The 16,739-nt window shown below is 40.2% G+C and overlaps 1 protein-coding gene across 1 annotated transcript in view; it reads left to right on the top strand.

Moving 5' to 3' along the window:
- LOC136877934 (arylsulfatase B) overlaps positions 1-16,739 on the top strand; it is a 289,271-nt gene that overhangs the window by 192,735 nt on the left and 79,797 nt on the right. The window contains exon 6 of the mRNA XM_068228776.1: positions 8,544-8,787. Within this exon, the coding sequence (XP_068084877.1) occupies positions 8,544-8,787 (244 nt within the window). The remainder of the gene's footprint in view (positions 1-8,543; positions 8,788-16,739) is intronic.

The following is a 16,739-nucleotide window of genomic DNA, read 5'->3' as shown; positions in this document are numbered from 1 at the left end:
CGTTGATGGGGTGAAATTCCTTTTGGGGATCATTGTAAGTACCTAGATCTTCATTGGGGTAATCACATAAATGGGATTGTAAATAAAGTGTTCAGATCTCTGCACATTGTTATGAGGGTACTTAAGGGTTGTAGAAATGTTGTAAAAGAGAGGCTACATATGTCTGTGATAAGACCCCAACTAGAATGTGGTTCAAAAGAGATGGCCTATACGTCTGTGGTAAGATCCCAACTAGAGTGTGGTTGCAGTATATGGTACCCTCACCAAAATTACTTGATTCAAGAACTGGAAAAAATCCAAAGAAGGGAAGCTCGATTTGCTCTGTGTGATTTCCGACAAAAGAGTAGCGTTACAAAAATGTTGCAAAGTTTGGGCTGGGAAGACTTGGGAGAAAGGAGACGAGCTGCTCATCTAAGCGGTATGTTCCGAGCTGTTGGTGGAGAGATGGCGTGGAACGACATTAGTAGACGAATACGTTTGAGTGGTGTCCTTAAAAAGAGGAAAGATTAGAATATGAAGATAAAGTTTGAATTCAAGAAGACAAATTTGGGCAACATTCATTTATAGGAAGGGTAGTTAGGGACTGGAATAACTTACGAACGGAGATGTTCAATAAAATTCCAATTTCTTTGCAATCATTTAAGAAAAGGCTATGATGGGATCAATATGTTTGTTCAACTGAAATGATGTCAATCAAATCTAGACAGCTGTAAGAAAAATATCGCCCTACATGGAAGCAGATGAACTGAATTTTTCTGAAATATACATTTCAGTTTGAAAAAGAATGTCACAAACACTTTTGGAGGGACGGGTAAGAAAACTCGTGTTACTACTGGATCCGTAATCCTTTATTTCTGTAAGTACTGAGTAACGAGTGTTACCTTCCTGTCGCAGGGAATGAGAACATAATGCACACTTAATACATTTACAGGAATGCTTAATAACATGCCCAGTGAAGAGTTCAATCATGTGAAGGGTACAGGGGAAAAAAGATCAGGGCCACATTAAGCAAATATTTCAGGAGAGCAATTTGAAAGTTTGAAGACTTACATTGAACAGAATTTCAGAACTAGGGAATTTATGTCTTATTAATATCAAAGAACCATATTTTTGAAGCAAATTTATTGTTGTTATTCCGTGACCAAAATAGAACAGTTTTAATTGTTTTCATCATACATCAACAGAAAATGCTTAGTTAACAGAAAGAATGAACACTAATTACTATAAAAGTGTTTTTTTTTTTTTTTTTTTACATTTAACTAATACCGGTAGTTCGCTTCTTTCTTGTAATTAAAATCTAACGACACTTCAAGGTATTACAGTACGTTCCCCGAGTACTGGAAAATATTATTTAACAATAAAAAGCATGAAAGGACAATTTAGAGCGGTAATAAGTATCACTGGTACTTAAATTAAGAAGTAGAAGATTTGTTCCAAAATCCATTGCAATTGCTGAACATTGTGCCTCCTCCCTGGCTCGTATTTCCTCCGATAAAAAAGTATTATCTCTCAGTCCGTGCAGCTTTATATTCATCAAAAGGGCGTTTTCTTCTCCTAGCAGCTGTTCCAGTTCCTCAGTCTCAATTTCTCAGCCTCAGATCTCTTTTCATTTGCTTTATGTTCGTCACATGTGCTACACGTATCAGCACGTGGATACTCAGACGATATATTGAATTTTGTAACAAAAATATTCCTATATTTTTCATAGGAAACTATTTGCTGGATACTTCTCTCAATACATTTAATGCAGTTAATTAACACTAAGTTCTCCTGTCATTCACACTACAGTATGTGGGCCTCTTTCTTTAGTAGGCAATTCACCTCTGTCATGTACCTCATCATTAGTACACGTATCTGTATTCATTTAAACACACTTGAAGCAACAAGCTCTAAACCATACAACAAACATTTCAAGTACGCCTGCATGGTCGCAGTGGACAAATAGTACAGAGAGATACGGAACTCGGCGGGAAACAGCAGCTGTTAACACACGGCATTGCACGCGCTCTAGTGCTGACTACGAAATCTGATTGCTCTTTCGTCGTTTGAGTGAGAGTCTGATCGTTCTTTCATACAATGCTCAAATTTCCACAGTGTGTTTCTTGGACACTAATCATATTTAATACTAGCTGATGTACCCGTGCTTCGCTACGGAATTCTCAGAAAGTTTGTCTTTGTTGTTTTTCCAACTGAATCAACATAGGTCATTACAACGACGTCAGTTCGAATGTCGAGATTAAAAGCTATGTTGTTATATACAATACTTGATCAAATGAAAAACTGCACATTTTTTCACTTTTATCGAACAGTACTACTCTGCCGATCTAACAGTCCAAAGTTCCAGTGACCGAGCTCGATAGCTGCAGTCGCTTAAGTGCAGCCAGTATCCAGTATTCGGGAGATAGTAGGTTCGAACCCCACTGTCGGCAACCCTGAAAATGGTTTTCCGTGGTTTCCCATTTTCACACCAGGCAAATGCTTGGGCTATACCTTAATTAAGGCCACGGCCGCTTCCTTCCCACTCCTAGCACTTTCCTGTCCCATCGTCGCCGTAAGACCTATCTGTGTCGGTGCGACGTAAAACAACTAGAAAAAAAAATGTTCCAGTGCTGGAATGACCAGGCTGCAGACAGCCGCGAAATCCTCTGCCATTATTCCGTTAAATGTGCACAATGCTCATTCCAATCACTGCCTCAGAGTAGGGATTGAATAGCTGGAATACTATGATGACCAGTGTGTTACGCAGCAGTAGTATCAGAAATGAATTATGAACCAGAAGAATGACATTCTAAAGAAGAGAGCTCCAACTCCCCAGATACTTCCCGCCAATATTCAGGCAGGCTGTTATACTCCGTACGCAGCAGTAATCCCATCAAACGGAGATGGGTGGCAGCAGAAGACACACAGCACATCACAACAATGTTCAATGTATTGTATACCTTTACATTTAATTTTCTTCCGACTCTGTGATATTAGGGCATCTTATAATATTATTTACAGCGTAGACTGTAGTTCCTTAATCCCCGACTTAATATACCGATTTTCATTAAGACCTGTTTACCCATTTTCTCATGACTCGGCGCTGATATGGACTTAGCAACAAAAATCGAAATTCATGAATACCTCTGTTATCATAGCCGGTACGATAAAAATGTATAAGACATAAGTAATCGGAAATGTAATACTATCTAATTTTAGTTATGTAGTATTTATCTATAGGACCACCAATAACATAAATATTTGAGAGTTAAATTTTAGGCCTTACTCTGTCTAAACTATCATTTCATTCAGCGTGAATGAAATTAGTATGTATGTCCTAGATCAGGGATGGCAAACCTTTTCCAACAAGTGTGCCATTTTAAGTCTAGCTTATTATTCTCAACTGTTGACTGTGCTGCTTGCTATTTTCCATTAAGGAATGTCTACAACCTAAAAACAACACCCCCCACCCCCACCCCGTGACTTCCTTTCTAAATTTCCGATTATGTTTCATAATATGTTATTTATTTATTTACTGATTCTTTTATTTATTAGATATAACTCTTGTAAGCGCATTTGATTGCATGTTCCGTTGTCGTATTTTTCATGTGTAAAAAAAATAATAAGCACCCACTGTAACACACTTCGTCATTAAAAATTATCACCGGGCGAGTTGGCCGCGCGCGGCTGTGAGTTTGCATCCGGGAGATAGTGGATTCCAGCCCCACTGTCGGCAGCCCTGAAGATGGTTTTCCGTGGTTTCCCATTTTCACATCAGGTAAATTCTGAGGCTATACCGCAATTAAGGTCACGGCTGTTTCCTTCGCACTCGAAAGCCTTTCCTATCCCATCGTCGCCATAAGACCTATCTATGTCGGTGCGACGTAAATCAAATTACTAAAAAAATTAGATATATATTATGTTCATGTGGCGTGCCACCGAAATCGTGTTCGCGTGTCACCAGGACACGCGTGGCATAGGTTTGCCATCCCTGCCCTAGATTATTGCGATTTATTCCTCTACTTCACATACTGATTTTAATTAAATTCTCTTCAGCCGTTTTCTCGTGATGCGCGTACATACAGACAGACTGAAGTTACGGAAAATCAAAAAGTGCATTTCCTTGTTACTGTGGACATGTCCGGTACAGAAATACAATTATCTTTAAATTCTGAGCGATAATAATAATTTCGTGTGGCTATTTCTAGCCGAGTGCAGCCCTTGTAAGGCAGACCCTCCGATGAGGGTGGGCGGCATCTGCCATGTGTAGGTAACTGCGTGTTATTGTGGTGGAGGATAGTGTTATGAATTCTGAGCGATGCACAGATACAACTCTTTATATAGATGAAGATGACGATAGATTCGCATACTAGTTACGTCCACTTTTGGTGGGCCCTGATCTTCTTTCCCCTGTACCCTTCATATGTCTCTCAATCGAAGCAGAATGGAATTATTATTATTATTTAACAACACATTATAATACTGTCACTATTTGGTATCACGCACAAGGAACATTTCTGACACGGTATTTGTCTTTCGACACGGATAGAAACACGGTTAAAAGTAGCTTACTCACTATATATCGTTTCATAACTTATCTATCGGGAAATGCAAAAGGTGTTTGGCATTCGCCAGTATCTCTTGCAGTGCTACCTGGTCTCTCTAAGAACCACCCTCTAAGAACCACGGGTATGAGAAGGAGTGATCATACTATTTCTTCTACTCATTTTACTTCTATGATCAGTTTTATCAGGCTGTACCTGTCATTTCGGAAGATGTGAATGAAACAGGTTTCTTTGCTGCGTTTTGCGAGAAAAGACTTCATATGTTTTCCAGGCGCTATGAAGTGCGTCCTCTTTGGTGATATGGTCTACTCAATGAAAATTCTGTGATACATTGCGTTAGAAATGCTTCTCCGCAGCAAGCACTGAAGCTGCGGCCTTGTGCACAGTTCGGGTCGAACAATGTCTGCTCAAGATCGGATGCGAGCCGACAGATCGAGAGATTAAAAGCACAACAGTTCTGTAAATAATGTATAACACAAAGAATAGACTGTTAACAAAGATAATAACAAATCAAATTGAAAAGGAATGAAATGTAAGCCTGATGATTGTTTGGCCTATACTCTTACCAGGTTCATAACAAATTTATACGGATAAAGATTTAGCTTCTGTCTCGCTGCGCTAGCCTGCTGTGCCAATTTTCGCATGGATTTAGACGGACTTTTAGGGAGCCTGTCGGGAATATCCAGAAGTTTCTCTTCCGTTAAATGTGATGGTCTACCGCTCTCGCACAGTATCACGATGTGGCACAACCGAGTCGGTGAAACCGTTCGCGAAATCTTCTTTTCATTGCGTCCGTGTAATTTCCCCGAAAGCCCACTCCACTAAAAACGTTCGCTCCTCTGTAGTAAGCACGTTAAGTCTTGCACGCTACTGAGTAGTGATGTGCGCGAATGACGCCTGGAATCGCGAGAATCGGTCCCTACGACTCCGAGGTCGCACTCAATGTCGAATGCGAGAAATCGGTTCCCGATGACGTCACCAGAGTGTGCTGGGCGCACTCACTAGAGTGAGTCTTCCATATGTAAGTGGGGCAAATTTGAACGTGCATTATTTTCTATTTATTTTGTATACAGTGAAATGTCTTATTGGTTGTCATGAATGACTTATGCCTCATAATAATAAAATAATAATTTATCCTGGTAGTCTGGAAATCACATTACACATTTCGACACTGGGTGTAGCAATCGACGTTGTTATTTATGCTTATACTGTATTTTTAAATGTGGGTTTCAAATATCGCTACAGTATAAACGTATAAGGTCTGTGGAATTCACATTTTTAATAAGTACACAACTTGTTTCGTAGCATACCTGTCTTCCTTTACATTTAATTTGCAATGAACATGTCGTGCTACTGTCCGACTCATCGGCTGGTTGGTCAGCGTTGAGGCCCTTCAATTCAGAGGGCCCCGAGTTCGATTCCCGGCTGGGAGGGCGATTTTAATCGCCTCTGATTAGTTATTTTGGCCCGGGGACTGGGTGTTTGTGTTTATCCCAACACTCTCCTCTTCATATTCAGACAACATACCACTCTACCAACCACCACAGGAACACGCACTGGTGATTACATCCCTCCACATAGGGTTGTCATCAGGAAGGGCATACGCTTGTAAATCAGGGCCAAATAAACATCTGCGATACAGTTCGCACCCGCGACCCCACAGGCGTCGGAAAAGTGGTAGAAAAAGGAGAAAAGGAATATTTCATACTACTGCTGAATATTATTACGAGAAACTGTCAGAATTACTATTCTTGTTTTCGTCACAGCTCAACGTTAGTTAAGGTTGTCTCTTTAGTACAATTTTTTTTTTTAATATTCATAATCCCTGTACAAGTTCTGATTTGTTTACAACCCATACAATTTTATTAGTTTCAAACAAAGAATCATATTTTCTGATCAAATTACGGTCGCATTAGAGTGTATAACTCCATGACACTACAATGAGAGCAGGCATTGCTTGTAAAGTGACCTGGTTATAAAACAAAACGAATTCTACAGAACACATTCGTGCTGCACGTGTTTACGTATCTGCATCATAGATGGCGCTACTAGTTCCTCAGAATCGATCCCGGAATCGGGTACCCGATTCCCCAGGCATGTGGAATCGACTCTTCGCGATTCCAGTCGCAACCCATCACTACTACTGAGATCTCCCCTCGACCTTCACTTAATATCTATTGCGTCCCGCTCGGCTCGGCTGGAGCGCTGCCAACATACGCAGTATTACCTCCAGCCAAGATCGCTGCGGAGACTCCTTTCTAGCGCATTATACAACTACAATTCAAAGACCTGCCGTCGGTATATCGACGATATCTTTACCGTCTATCCTTTAATACCATAAAACAGTACTGGATGGTATTTCCAAACACGGTGGTGACAGCGTTGCAAATGTTCTGCTTACTGATTACTATGCATTCCTTGCTGTTAAGAGCAATTTACGCACTACTAGGGCTGGGCTTGAGCACAGCTCGAGCTGATGACGTCACTGCTCGATTTAGGTCGAGCAGTACTCGAGCAGGAGTACGGCCCGCCATCTGTGAGTGATATCCTTGCACTAAATCAGTTGCATGGCAATCTTCTTTCGTCTTTGATGTCAAATACCGCATGTTGGTGGTAATAAAATAAGTTTATATCGAAATGTATTGAATTATTAATGCCTAATCCACTAGAATTACAAGAACATAATACGAGCCCTATGTGTCCAGTGATGCATTTTCGCAACATGCAATATCTACGGATTGTGAGATGTAATTTAAAAAATTCTGGAAGTTTAGTAAATCCTATCGGACTCAGGACTTCAGTTCTGTTCAAATTTTGTTCTTATTATTACTATTCTCCCTCCTTTCCCTTTTCCTAATTAGCATATACGGCAGCAAAATCATTAAATTGAATGGATTTAAATTAAATATTGAAGGTCCTGTCATACCAATGGTGTATTGTATATAAACACGTCTTCGTGCATTAGAAATAGTATCATAGCACTATAAAAAAACTGAAAAATATGTTATTCAAATGATACATCCAATGATCAGAAGAACCAGAAATGGAAGTAGCGACCAAATAACGACAGGAAAACCACAGAAATATTATCACTATGCAGAGCTCATCTTCATGTCGAGCAGTCAGTTAAATTTCAAAATAGCTGGCGAGTTGGCCGTGCGGTTAGGAGCGCGCAGCTGTGAGCTCGCATCCGGCAGATAGTGGGTTCGAACTCCACTGTCGGCAGCCCTGAAGATGGTTTTCCGTGGTTCCCATTCTCACACCAGGCAAATGCTGGGGCTGTACCTTAATTAAGGCCACGGCCGCTTTCTTCGGATTCCTATGCCTTTCCTGTCCCATCGTAGCCATAAGACCTATCTGTGTCGGTGTGACGTAAAGCAAATAGCAAAAAAAAAAAAAATTATAACAGAAATCTATTCTGGGCATATATGGGTTTAATAAACTGATGCTTCCACTACGACTTGTGGTACGTCTGTGCCTCTGTAGAATGATCGCTAATTACTCTACTACAATGTAATGCCGGAATGTGAAGACTAAATGGAATGAGTGAAGACGGAAATGTGGCTCGAGTCACAACACACACGTCCTGCTTAGAGCGCATGCACGCCTGCGTCGCGAGGGAATTCTGTGCTGCTCGATCTAGCTCGACCATGCTCGACACACCAGTTCGTGACGTCAGCACTCGAGCCTGCTCAAGCAGGTGATCGACCTGCACTACATCTCGTGTCATAACTTATCTATCGTGGAATGCAAAATGTGTTTGGCAGTCGCCAGTATCCTATGACTGTAACTGAGAATTTTGTTTTCTGAATATTTATTTTATGGCCAAATTCCTTGCTGTTTTTCCAGTTTCGTAACTTCTTTCTGTAAACCATTTCGTGGCGTAAAAGACAGCATTAAGGTAATGAGGATTAATTTTTACTTTAATAAGATTAAATGATGACCAAACATAAAAATATAAATTGATTGTTCCTCTCCCAACAGTTTGTGTCCTTCGAGGGCTACGACATGCGTCGTAATTTAAGTGTGGACTACTCATCTATGGGCAAGTACTCCACTCAGCTGTTCACGGACGAAGCCGTTTCCATCATCAATAGACATGACACGAAGACTGGGCCACTTTTTCTCTACTTGTCTCACCCAGCTCCTCATGCGGGGAACTACGAGGAGCCATTACAAGCTCCAGAAGAGGACATTCACAAGTTCGAGTACATCCAAGATCCAGAACGTAGAATATATGCAGGTAAATGTAATGTTTGTTCAATACCATATGTTCAATAATAATAATAATAATAATAATAATAATAATAATAATAATAATAATAATAATAATAATAATAATAATAATACCGAGCGATTACTGACTGCATGGTTTGGGTCACGTACCTGTCAGCTTGCATTCGGGAGAAAGAGGGTTCGAACCCCACTGTCGGCAGCCCTGAAGACGGTTTTCCGTTCCTTCCCATCATCAAATGAAGGTGTACCTTATTTAAGGCCACGCTTATTTCTTTCCCGCTCTTATTCCTTTCCTATCCCATCGTCTCCTTTGAATTATGCTGCAAGCCGTCCCTGAACATCAAGCATCAGCACCGAGGTTAAAGGCGGTGGTACAGTAGGCACTGGCGCTATTCAATCGTGATTTAACCTGTTTCAGTATGGCTGATCACGTGTTCATGCTTTGCTTGATTTCCGTTTGTATATTCAATCTTTCTTTCTTTCCTTCTTTCTTTCCTAATTCGTTTACCCTCCAGGGTTGGTTTATCCATCGGACTCAGCAAGGGATCTCACTTCTATCGCCTCAAGGGCAGTGCCCTGGAGCGTGAAACATTGGGTCGGGGAATATAACTGGAGAGGAGGGCCAGTACCTCGCCCAGGCGGTCTCACCTGCTATGCCGAACAAGAGCCTTGTGGGGGGATGGGAAGATCGGAAGGGGTAGACAAGGAAGAAGGAAGGAAGCGTCTGTGGCCTTAAGTTAGGTACCATCCCGGCATTTGCCTGGAGAAGTGGGAAACCACTTCGAGGATGGCTGAAGTGGAAATCGAACTCATCTCTACTCAAGTTGACCTCCCGAAGCTGAGTGGACCCCGTTCCAGCCCTCGTACCACGTTTCAAATTTCGTGGCAGAGCCGGGGTTGGCAGCTAATCACACTAACCACTACACCACAGAGGCGGACTGTGTATTCAATTTCGGAATGAAATAGATAAAACACAGTATATTGCGCCCTGGTGGGGGTGTGATAAGCGTCATGCAATTGTAATTATTTATGGAGGAATATATATTTCATTTTCAGAAGCGAGAAGATCGTACTGTACATACAGTAAGAGCAGGCCAGGCCGAGATGGTATGGTGAAACATGCACAGACTATTGTCTCCACTGAAATTAACAAACACAATGAACGGCAGAATTAGAATTCTCAGAAATTGTGACGAAGGGGGAAAGATAAAGGCACGAGTTGTTGACAAGTTGCGGAAAGTTTTCATAGCCCCGGGCAGAATAGGTAGTGGCCACAGCGCAGAGTGCCGGGTGCAGATTTCTAAGAAATGAGGCAGGGTATCTCCATGTACTAGCGGGAGTTGAACGCGGGGTTGGCACTGGAAGAAAAAATATGAGCCTTCCCGGTCCCGTGGTTTATGTGGACCAATAGAAAATTTCATCGACCAGTCGCAGGTACGCCAACTTCGTATTGTAAGAAGCACTAGCGAGGCTAACTCCGCGGATTAAATAGACAGAAGGAAGTGAGATATCAATTTAGAACAAGGTGGAATTTAGGAGCCTTACTATATTGTAAAACTTATAAAAGGTTAATAATTGCGGGAGATTGCATGGTGTAATTCTGAGAATTCATGAATGCTATCCGATGATTGGCTGGAGGCAAAGGACGCCACAATAGAGCGCGAAATCCCAGGCCGGGATACGGCAGTTAAATTCGCAAATATATCCATTACCAGCGAACGATAATAGTTGAGAATTGGTATAGAGCCTTTGAGAACATAATTACATCATTGGATATCATATTTAAGCCACGGGCCGAACCGCAAATTGTCGTATGAAGATATCTGGACTGCGCGTCCTAAGATAACCTCCCCTGAACTCGGAAGAGAGGGGATACAAGTATAAATATGAGGTTGTGGACAAGAACTGACAACTACTTCTGACAAAGTGTCGGAGCTGATACCACGCAAGGGGTGCGTGACAACTTCTGATATTTTATTCGAGCCGTGATTACGCCAGGGGTGCGTGTGTGTACTTACTCGTGGAGTAGGGTTCGAAGTATTATATTGTTACATAGTACAGTGATTCATGACGTGATGTAGCTCATATTACAGTCTTGAGCAGTATACTAGTATGAAGTGTTTCAAATAGACAGGACTCAGTAAAGCATAACTTACGGAGTGTGAGATTCTACCAACAGATTAGGAAGTACGTTACGTGAGAACGGTCACGACGGTTCGGTGTATTTCACCCAGTAATAGTCGATTATAAACTGATACCTGGTCAGGTACACGAACGTGAGACGGGAAAATCAAGTGCGCGCCGGGCCGTTCGAATGTGATATCGAGGTGTCACAAGTTCCTTAAGTGCCGGGGAAGGAATGAAGAATATGTGTATGAATTAGGCGGGTCAGATAAAGGCCAGAAGTGTAAAGTTTCAGTTCAATATTAGTGTGTGTAAATTTGTTAAAATGTTAAAAATTAAAAAATCTTGAAAATTAATATGTGTAAATCTGAAAAGTGCATTGGATTACTTCTTCAAGCTGGCAAGATAAACCAGTAGGATGCAGGGCTAAGACTGGACAGGGCCTGGGCTCTTCGTCCGGCTTAGCAGACTACAAAAAAGAGATGAGTAACCTTTTCAAATATTTGTAGATTGCTATCGTTAGGGGGAGGAAATCATATTAATTTATCATGTAACTTAATTGTGAAACGAGCCGTTTCCGGCTCGTGTAAATTCAAAGATAGATAGACAAAGGGACAAATTAATATGTACATAATTAGATCAATCACTCATCATAATTTTGATTATTAAATAGAGTACAGTAGGATTGATTTGATCATTCAAGTGATTGAGTTGTTTGATATGATAGGGAGCACGTTTCACGTAAAGATAATGTAAATATTCATTTAGAGGTGCTTCCAAAGTGTTTTTCCAGTATCGGATGTTTATAGATATTAAGGCATGTTGTTAAGATAATCCAGAGGTAGGGTTGCCAAGTGATTTAAATTGTTGTGGGACGGAATGAAGTCCATTGATTTGTTGGTAAATATCGCGAAGTTCGCCAGTGGACAGAAATAATAATAATCAGTAGAAGTGTCGGAGTAGGTACATTAATATTGGGTAATGTGTAAAGGCGTGTTTAATAATAATCTAGTTGGATAGAATGATTGCAAATTAAAGTAATTTAAACGTGGAGATCGCATGTGCCGTGAATATTTAATTTGGGCATTGAATCCGATTTTAACACTAATTGTTGATTTAACGTTTTTGGACTCCATAATAATCATAAATAATTGTGGTAGAAACGAGATAGGCATTTTGATAATATGGTCACTCTATGTTTGAGGCCCAGAGTAATTTGAGCCAAAGGTTGAGATTTGGAGTTTTTTGGGACAGAAATCCGGCCCGAAATGAAAGTGAATTGTACTGATGTTGATGAAGAAATAGATGGATCTTAAGGCCCACATAGAGGTTGTATTTATATACCGGTGTATTGAGTGGCAGAATAGAGTCCACACACCGAGGGTTAATTAGTGAAAATGTTTTGAAAAGTTCCAATGGATAAATGAACTTCAAAATGGAAAAGGAAGGAATAATTTAACACTTGCAGAGATTGGAGGTATTTGCCCAACTGCGAGGTGTTATGGGATTTGAGAATTGTCTTAGGAGCATATGGTCTCCATGAATTAACGACAGTACGAAAATAAGGTTGCGGGTTCAAACACTATTATGTCCCGACCGATGTGAATTCGGATCTTGGTGATTTCTGTTTGGGAGAGAACGTAGGCTATGTGACTAAATTATAAAGATGGGGAATAAAAATAAAGATTCTCGAGAGCATAAGAATATTAATAATAATAATATTCCAAGTAAATCATGTCTGGATTGATTAGTGCCAAAATAAATCGGAATTGTAAAAGGGGTTATGCGTTAAACATATTAAGAGTGGGCTACCGTGTAACAAGCGAAATCAATTTTTTTTAAATTAATAATAATAATAAAAATAATAATAAATATTTGAAGAAGAAGAAGAATTTACTTGTTTATATTTTGGACATAATAATGATGTTGGGAGTTGAAATGCAAAATTTGAGATTTTTAACTAATAATAATAATAATAATAATGATGAGAATATTTGAAGAAGGAGAAGAAGAATAAAAAGGAAGCTACTTTTTTATTTTTATTTTTTGATGAGAATAATAAGAGCGAGAAGTTGAATTATTATAGCGAGGATGATTACGGGTTACGATAATCACGATTTCCACTATTATTAATAATGTTGATAATAATAATAATAATAATATTTTTTAATATTTTTATTTTATTTTATTATTTCGGATGCTGATGATGAATGATACTAGGGAAGTCAGCTGGCGAATTAACGTAATAATGTCAAGTGTTGTGAATAATAACTTAAGTTAATAGTTGTAAAATGAAGGCAAATCCCTACATCTGGACCATTAGGTTTGAGTCCCTTTGTCGTTTCTTTCAACTAACGATTAGCATATCTTGGTTAGGAACCCGGGGAGAGTTTGTAGTTTCCCGGGTTGGTCTCATCTCAATCAAAGTGGAGGCGATAACATGGTCCATGTGATCGCGCCTACTTAGCCAACAGGTAATTGGTCCACGACCAAATATGGTCATGGTGTTAACGAAGGTAAATCTGATTCCTTCAGATATCAACGGTTCCACCACCCAAATGGAAGGGTGGTGAAAAGTAATAAATATTATGTAATCATTTTTCAGGAATAATTTACCAAATTACCGGCAAATCAAGGGTCAACAGATTTGATTGTGTGTAAAAATTATTTTGTTTACTTAAATAAAATGCTCCTTTAGCATTTGCAAGGAAACAGTTCCAGGTTCTTGTTCTTGTAGAATAGTAAACCCTTGGTGACCGTTTAAATATCCGTCCCCATCCCTAGGATGGAGCCTTCATAATTTTCCTTTGATCTGAATATATATATAATTTGTATGTTTGATGATGAGCCCTAAAGTTAAAGATTAGAGTGTCCCGTTCAACCCTGTAGTACTGATTGGATGGCGCCCTTACATTTAGTTTGAGATCTTATATCTCAAAATATAATTTTTTATTGTTTATTAGTTGCGATAGATTCGGACCGTAACACTCCCTGAGATAAATGCTGGTTGGGACTCAGGCTTTGAGCGGGTACAATATTTCATTGCCAAGTACAGAAGAGAAAAAAATATTGTTTCAAACGATTCCCATTCTGTTTGAAATTGGTAGGAATGTACAAATAATTACATGTAGACATTATCATGCTGGAGACATTTAATTACGTGATACACAAAGGTGCCAAGAAAATTATAAATCAGAAACAAAATTCATTAGAGGGATAAATCAGAAAAACAGAAAAATTAAAATTTAGAAATTTAAGAAAGATATTCGCAAAGAGCTTTGTGTGGAGTATGGTTTCATACGAAGCTGAAACATGGACACACAAAGAAAGAAAGAAAGAAAGAAAGAAAGAAAGAAAGAAAGAAAGAAAGAAAGAAACTATTTGGGATTTTTTGAAATATAGTCGTGAAGAAGAATTAAGAAAGTGGAGTGCACAGATAAAGTGAGAAATGATGAAGTGCAAAGAAGAGTAGGAGAGAAGAGAAACCGGATGAAAACGTTAAGGAAGAGGAAAATGTCCTGGTTGAGCTACGTACTACGAAGAAATTGTCTTCAACAAAGGATGATAGAGGTAAAAATAGAGAGAAGAAGGAGAAGAAGGAGGTTTGGAATGTTAACAGATGTCAAGCAAGATCTTAAACAAGATTCTCAGGACAGAGAGAATCATTGAGGATGTCCACTTGATTCCTGTCTCAAGACAGATTCATAGAAAAATAATAAGAATAATAAGAAGATCTGCCACCTGTTATGATCTACAGTAGACTAAAACATACGGCTGTATCACTGTTTTGTAATACCAATGTACAAAATAATTTGTTGTCACATTAACCTCAAAGTATTTTCACAAATATATATTACTATTCTTCCCAAATTTTCATATATAACAGGATTTTGCCACATTTTATGTAGGAAAAACATTCAGATGTAATAGTTACGGTCATTTGACCTACTGGCAAGTTTAAGATCTCGTAAAAATATGTGAAACGCAATATGAAATGATGCTACGAAGTTGCTACGAACTGTATTGAAATTAACGGTGTTGCTCATGTCTTGAACTCGTCGACGAGGTTGTACAACTCATGAGCTGTGCGAAACTTTACCCATTTCATAAAGCGTGCAATTACACTTCCTCCGCGTAACATAATATACAAAATATCGACAGGATGAGTTCTTGTTGGATGCCTTTATTTTCAAAGGCCTAGGAGTGGGAAAGAAGCGGCCGTGGCCTGATTACGGTACAGACCCAGTATTTGCCCGGTGTGAAAATAAGAAACCAAGGAAAACCATCCTCAGAGCTGCCAACGGTGGGGTTCGAACCCACTATCTCCTGAATACAAGTTGACAGCTACGTGACTCAAACCATGCAGCCACTAGTTCAGTAATTTAATATATATTTAGGTAAATGAAATGGTGTATGGCTTTCAGTGCCGGGAGTGTCCGAGGACATGTTCGGCTCGCCAGGTGCAGGTCCTTTTATTCGACGTCCTTAGGCGACCTGCGCATCATGATGAGGATGAAATGACAATGAAGCCCCCGTGCCAGTCAAATTAACCAATGATGGCTAAAATTCCCGACCCTGCTGGGAATCGAATCGAACACGGGACCCCTGTGAACAAAGGCCAGCACGCTAACCATTTTGCGATGGAGCCGGACATATATTTAGGCAATTCTTTATCACTCAACCATGTCACATACACTGCCTATCTCGGTCTCACTGATTTTAGTGTTATTCTAATGAGTGGATCATTGTAAATATAGTCCATCTCATTATTGTACCGATGTCTCCATAACCTCCTTCACAGATCGCGGGGAAGTTCCTACGTAAAACCTTTATCTTGAAAGTTGTATATACATTTTCGGTGCCTCTTGCGATTAGTAACTAAGTCTCTGGGCCATAAGTGAGCATCCTCCTGGTCAATAGGTTTGCTTCCAGAATGGTCTGTTCCAGATCGACATTTAAACTACGACACGTCCCTTGCTACATACCATTTTGATATATTTAGTAACTCTGACATCCAACCTGAATACCGCTTTTTTAGCACGCTCATTGTCATCTTCACCAGCCTCACTAGATTTTTCTTTTAAATAAAGATTTCAGGTTCTCTTTGAACACCGTATTCAACGTTCCCAGTTTACGCTCTGACCTAGTGCCGATCCTGGAGTCAATTTATCTTTCAAAAATTAACCTCAGGGTGAAGATCTGGTCTAAAGTTGACTTCTCCATCTTCTTCTTAATCTGTTTACCCTCCAGGGTCAGTTTTTCCCTCGGACTCAGCGAGGGATCCCTCCTCCGCCGCCTCAAGGGCAGTGTCCTGGAGTTTCAGATTTTGGGTCGGGGGATACAACTGGGGAGAATGACCGGTACCTCGCCCAGGTGACCTCACCTGCTATGTTGGACAGGGGCCTTGTGGGGGGATGGGAAGATTGGAAGGGATAGACAAGGAAGAGGGAAGGAAGTTAGGTACCATCCCGGCATTTGGGTAACCACGGAAAACCACTTTGAGGATGGCTGAGGTGGGAATCGAACCCTCCTCTACTCATTTGTCCTTCCGAGGCTGAGTGGACCCCATTTCTGCCCTCGTATCACCTTTCAAATTTCGTGGTAGAGCCAGGAATCGAACTCGGGCCTCCGGGGGTGACAGCTAATCACACTAACCACTACACCACAGAGGCGGAAGTTGACTTTCTGAGGAAAATCCATATTTATGCTCCTATCCTTTTATAAACCAAAAGAAGGCGCAGGTCGCACAGCACAATGGGGCGTAATTCCCGCCGCACTTTCCACTTTCCGTTTGTTCTCATTCCTTATAACGAAGACATCTTATTATATCCATGT

The sequence above is a fragment of the Anabrus simplex genome, chromosome 1 (genome assembly GCF_040414725.1).
Source record: "Anabrus simplex isolate iqAnaSimp1 chromosome 1, ASM4041472v1, whole genome shotgun sequence".
NCBI lineage: Eukaryota > Metazoa > Arthropoda > Insecta > Orthoptera > Tettigoniidae > Anabrus > Anabrus simplex.
The sequence above is the reverse complement of the archived record's forward strand: the minus strand, read 5'-3'. Positions and strand labels throughout refer to the sequence as shown.